Here is a 6,000-nt window from a genome sequence, read left to right on the forward strand (position 1 = left end):
AGTAAAAATGCCCCGAGATTCAAGTATCTTACTATAACAACTGCTAATCACACTTTGTGGCAGATTTCATGCTTGATTTATCATACACCACAGTGCATTTAATGTTTGACCTTGAAAGCAATGCCATACCAGGCAAGAATTTTAGTTTAAAGGTTTTGATGAAGGGATAAAAGAGACTTTAGACATTTTCATTTTCAATGTTGCCAACTAGTTGGATTTTAAGTATGAAACAAAAATTCTGCAGGCAGAACATCAGTTGTTGAAGTGCTATCTCTGCTGTCTTGACATTCTATATTTCATCAGGGTGTTAGTGACACCCACATTGTCATTCCCTTTATTTGGAATTCCTGTTAAATTACTAGTTTGACAGTTTATAGAGTACAGTCCATCATTCTGGATTGTTTAGATGTCTTTTTAAAAATGTTTGAATCAGTGTAAAACCTGAGTGCTGTTATACTTTACCTCAGTTTTCACCCCTCTTCCCTGCTCCCTTTCACCCCCCTGGGGTCTGAATCATCTTATCTGATTATTTTATAGCATAAAATGATTTTTAATATCCCTTCCCTTCTTTAGCCTTCCATATTACAACCCGTCCCAGCCGTATTCATCGGCCTATTCCTGGCTTTCCTGTTTTGGTGTTTCGGTCCATTGTGGTAGAGAAAGGTACAAGCACTACTGTTGAGTCCTTGTCTGTTTGTCCCCGTCACCTGTTTGTGCCATATTTGTAATATAGTTAGTGCATGGCAAAACCACACAGGTATTTTGTTACCTGAAGCAAACCCTTCATTTAGTATGTCATGTATTGTGTCCTATGAACTAACCGAACAGTCAACTAATCACATAACATTTTGTCTTGTTTCTTTTGTAGTAATGCTAACCACGGATTAATTCCAAGCTAACCACTTGTTAATGTATTGCCTTTAACTGAGTCTTTGTCTCTAGCATACTGGAGTAAATTATGATTTGCATTTATTATACTTTAGTGTCCCTTTCCCAACTATGTGTTGAATCAGTTTGAATGAGAAATGAAGAGTTTGCCTCTGAAGTTTTAAGTCAGCTTTTCTTCTCTCCCCTGCCCTCTTCCTTTCCATAGTGTAGAGTTTCTTTTTTTCAACTTTTGTCTGTTTATGCAGTAGCTATAAAACTGAGAGTACGATTACTGTCATGAATCACAATATGAAAATATAGCCTATCCGCAGTCTTTCTCTGCCCTAATCCACAACATCCAAACATCTTTAAAAGGCCATCCTCTGGGAGCTAGAGAGATAATTCAGTGGGTAGGGTGCTTGCCTTGCACGCTGCCAACCTGGGTTCAATCCCCAGCAGTCCATATGGTACCATGACTCTGCCAGGAATGATCCCTGAGTGTAGAGCCAAGAATAAGCCCTGAGCACAGCCAGGCTTGGCCTCAAAACAAAAGCCAACCCTCTCAGTACATCTCTCAAACACTTGTGAAAGTCAAGCTGTCACCCAAAGCAGGTCGATATTATAAAGCCCCTACAGTTAACTGGGAGCAGGCAGTCCATCACACTTGCCTCCCTCATACAGACATATTAGTAGAACATATGTCCTGACTGCAGCCAGCCCTGTCATATTCATCAGCCTATTTCTGGCTTTCCAGATTTGGTGTTGTGCTCTACTGTGATAGAGAAAGGTGCTAACACGGCTGTTACATGAGATGACCACATGGTCTTACTGTGCTGGACATGCAGGTTCCCTAGTATCAGCCTTCTCGATCCTCATCTGATGTTTGTCTTCTGCGACTTCAAAATACAAAGTGGAATCTTAGGGTTATTTTCATCCTGTTGCCTTACCAGCCTCTCCTATAAAACTACCCCAACATGTGAGTCTAGTTTTCATCATGAAATTAACACTTTAGACAGAAGCATACTCCAGGCTTCTGTAATAACTAGTTTACACTAGCATTATAATTATTATACTAGTATAATAATTATTCTACTAGTGTATAATACTTAGTTGTAATAATACAAGGCTGCTGGAGTAGATAAAGCAGGTTGAAGCTAGAGGGTTTCTTTTGAAGCACTGCTTGGTTTCAAACTAGAATAAAATTGGAACCTGCCCGAGACTTTCCCAAGATGTATCAGACTTCCACATGGTGGCCCTCTGAAAGAGTTCCTGCTGCTGCAGTTCTCCTCACACCTGTGTTCCCTCACCTTCTCTTCTTTTCTTTTCTTTCTAAAAATTGTTCTCATGTGGAGAAAAGATTTTTCCAATATTCTGTTAAGTATTCAGGACTCTGTGGAGCCAAGGGGTTAATAGGTATGAAAAGAGAGGGAGAATGTGATATTGATTCTTGATTTCTTTCCACACAGAAACCCTGGCCCTGGATGCCCATGTTGGCGGCCCTGGTTGCGGTGACAGCCATCGTGCTGTACGTGCCAGGTCTGGCCAGAGCTTCTCCATGAGAGCGTTTCTTGAGTCCGTACACCGTCCTCCCTCTAGAAGCCGGCATCACACTCATGCTGGGGACAAACAGAACCATTTCTTCCTTTTTACCTCTTAAAACAGCAGAAGTGCAAGAATACAGCTGTAGGGTCATTGCTTTAAGTTATATAAAATGTAACTGTCTATAAAGAGGGTATAAAGTTGTGACTTTATTCTACTGTGAGCAATAATTTGCTTGCAATTTTTCATGTAATTTTTAAATTAGTATGTTGAGATTCTGAACATTATGGTGGCCTAAAGTAGGCTTCTTGGTACACCAAATTATTTATAACATTAAATTTATGGGAAATTTACTCTGAATTCTAATAGCCAGATAATTCTTCTCTTTTTTCTTTTTTTTTTTTTTTTTTAAATTCGGTAACTACCCAAACCAAACAGCAAATACGTACATGGGAAGAAAGGCCCTGTGTGCTCAGTGCCTATCAGTTTGAAATATATACACATATATATATATTTTTTACATATTTACGCCATTTTTACTTGTTATAAAACCACTGAGCTATTGGGAACAAGACTTAGAGATGACTATTACGTGGGTTTTTTGTTTTTGTTTTTGTTTTAGAAGAAATACACTTGGAAACTATTCTGTTCTAGTGATAATTTGGGGACTATGTGCACGCTTGAGCAGCCTTAATGTGACTTGACAATATGGAGGACATCTGAAAAACCACCTACGAGAGTGCGTATTTTCTTGAGCAAAATGAAGTATTTCTGGGATCAAAAACATAGTAATTATACAATTCCAGTGCAGTAAACCAAACTGTTGAGTCAATTGGAATGTAATTTATGAAACCTCATGTATTTAAAGAGATAATTTCTTTTAAAAGCCAACTTACTTTCTCATATACAGCATTTTAGAAAGCATGTTTTTTTTTCTCCCATCATCTCTTCCTCCAAGCATGTTTAATTGAAGAAAGAATATCTCTTTAGATAAGCTTTTACTGACTTAATTTGGTTATGGTATTTTAGCGCTAATTCATGTTTGAGGTAAACTGTTGTTACCTCTCAACAGATATCCTGATTGGGTGTGCAAATGGTTATTTTCTTTTAATTGTTGTTAATTGGGAAATTCTGTTAATGAGAAGCACTATTCCCGAGATTAATAGTGTTCCAGGCACAGCGAAGCAAAGCACCTAAACACCGCTTGATGTTACAAATTTACAACACAGAAGTGAAAGTTTAGCTACGGTTTTTTGCGGCATCACAGTTCAATCAAGAAAGGTTATTTAGGTCATAGAATATCCTCAAGTTTCACATGGCAAAAATTTTTCAGTCAGTGAAGACGGAGAATGTCAGTGAATTGGCTTGAAAGTTCTGTGGCACTCCACAGGCCCAGCTAAATGTTGAAATAGATGTTTAGGATAAAATTTGCCTTGTGATGTTTGGCAGTCATTGTTTATACTTTAAAGGTTATATTTTAAGCTCTTTGAGATTTGTTATTGAAAGGATCACTAGATTTATGGAGGAATTAGTCATAAATGACTTGTAGAAAAATACTGTCACATATCGTCATTTCATCGTTTTCTGTTGCAGGAAGCCACTCCACCACAGAATGCTAATATGCCAGTGGTACCCAGTACCTCTTGTATATAGGTTATTGCAAATATTGTTCTGAAATGCTTAACTTCAGAATTACATTTTTTAAAGTAAATAATTGTTTTAAATCTATTTTGTAAAGATATAAAGTACAATAGAATTTCTGGAGTACAGATTAAACTATTTGCACTAACACACGTGATGTGCATGATTTAATAAAATAACTTTACTCTCCCTATGCATTTTGAGTTGGACATCATTGAAATTCTTAACACTTTGGATTGTTAATAGCTTTTTCTTGAAATGATTCCTTATGCAACCTAGTATTTGGTGTTCTTTGGGGCTTAAAAAACACTGAGCTATTTCCTCAAAATTATATTTGCCTTTCATTTAACTTACCGCCCTATATTTTTACCCCGTTTACTGTGGTTATTGTTAAAACATAAGTCACTTGCCAGCCAGGTGTCTTTAAATGTGAAGTCTAGTATCAGTACTGACTTTATTCAAATTGAATAAATGGGTTTTTATAGTTACTGCCAGTTTTCCTCAGTATAAATAAGCCTTTTCATTAACAATACCTCCAGTTTTGTCCAGCTCACTTCCAGATTAAATAGTGGGATTTTTTAATAGTAGTGATAGAAATAGTTTTAAAAATTTTTTTTTTAATTTGGAGATACAGCTTAGTGGTAGAACTCACACCTCAGATGTATGAGGCCCTGCGTTCCATCCCCAGCACTGTGCCAAAAAATACACAAATTTATTTATAGCAGTTAATAGTTGGACTGGAGCGATAGCACAACAGGTAGGGCATTTGCCTTGCATGCGGCCGACCTGGGTTCGATTCCTCCATCCCTCTTGGAGAGCCTGGCAAGCTACCAAGAGTATCCTGCCTGCACGGCAGAGCCTGGCAAGCTCCCTGTGGTGTATTCAATATGCCAAAAACAGTAACAACAAGTCTACCAATTTGTTGTGAGACATTACCGGTGCCCACTCGAGCAAATTGATCAACAGTGGGAGGACAATGCTATAGTAGTTGAACAACACTATAATGATAATTTAAGAATCACTCAAAGGCTCTCCATGGCTGGGTCAGATAAAACTATCAAAGAGTACAGCGGGTAAGGCTCTTGTCTTGCACAGAGCCAACCCAGGTTCAATCCCTAGAACCGCACATGGTCCCCTGAGCCCTGCTCTGAGCGATGAACACAGCCAGGAGTAAATTCTGAGCCCCACTGGGTGTGGCTCAAGGAAAAAAAAAACAAACAGGATATCTTGTATAAGGCCCTGAGTTTGATCCCTGTCACTGCACACTTTCTCAGCACTGCAGATGTTGCCCACGCACAATTTTTTTTTTTTAGTTAAAAATGTTGTGTTTGAAGCTAAACATGTGTAATGATATCTTGGTTCTGCCTTTAATCAGTTGTGTTAGTTTGGGCAAATCATATATCTTATCCATATCTCCCATTTCTTCATCTATAAAATGTAAAGAATAATATCTATATTTTTAGTATTGGAATAAAAATTTGGAAGACCATGTTTGTGAAATGTCATTTAAGTGATGCTTCAAGTGTAATTGAAGTTTTAGGTGAACTGGTACAGCTATTTAAAATGAAGAGGGGCCAGGGAGATAGCTCAGTGGTTAGGACGCATGCCTTGCACTTTGGACCCCAATACTACATGGCCCTGCACAATCTACCGGTACCCCCAGGCCTGAGCAGCAGCACAGCATTCACAAGTCTGAGCATTGAGTCTCCAACTTGATTGGTTGAGAGTTGCCAGTGTGTCCGAGGGCCCCTTCAAGACTATTTGGAGAACAACCACAATAATAATAATAACAATATAACAACAATAATAAAATGAACTGCTTCACTCAACTATTGAAACTTTGTATGTGTGTAATGAAATAGTATTTCAGTATACTAACTCCTAAGAAAGAATTGTTTTCTAGGAGAAGGGATGTAGTTCAGTGGTAGAGCACAAGCTTCACTCATATGAAGG

At 38.1% G+C, this 6,000-nt stretch overlaps 1 protein-coding gene across 29 annotated transcripts in view; it reads left to right on the forward strand.

Moving 5' to 3' along the window:
• SLMAP (sarcolemma associated protein) overlaps nucleotides 1–4,240 on the forward strand; it is a 146,148-nt gene extending 141,908 nt beyond the window's left edge. For 15 of the 29 annotated variants that reach the window (XM_056129915.1, XM_056129931.1, XM_056129922.1 and 12 more), the window contains one exon: nucleotides 2,334–4,240. In XM_056129915.1, coding sequence (XP_055985890.1) covers nucleotides 2,334–2,426 — 93 coding nt within the window. In that variant the 3' untranslated portion in view covers nucleotides 2,427–4,240. Of the gene's footprint in view, nucleotides 1–573; nucleotides 664–2,333 lie in introns of all 29 variants that reach the window. The other 14 variants (XM_056129917.1, XM_056129933.1, XM_056129918.1 and 11 more) reach the window with 1 other exon arrangement.
• Nucleotides 4,241–6,000: the final 1,760 nt, after the last annotated feature.

This window comes from Sorex fumeus, unplaced genomic scaffold (genome assembly GCF_029834395.1).
Source record: "Sorex fumeus unplaced genomic scaffold, SorFum_2.1 ptg000072l, whole genome shotgun sequence".
In the NCBI taxonomy this organism is placed as follows: domain Eukaryota; kingdom Metazoa; phylum Chordata; class Mammalia; order Eulipotyphla; family Soricidae; genus Sorex; species Sorex fumeus.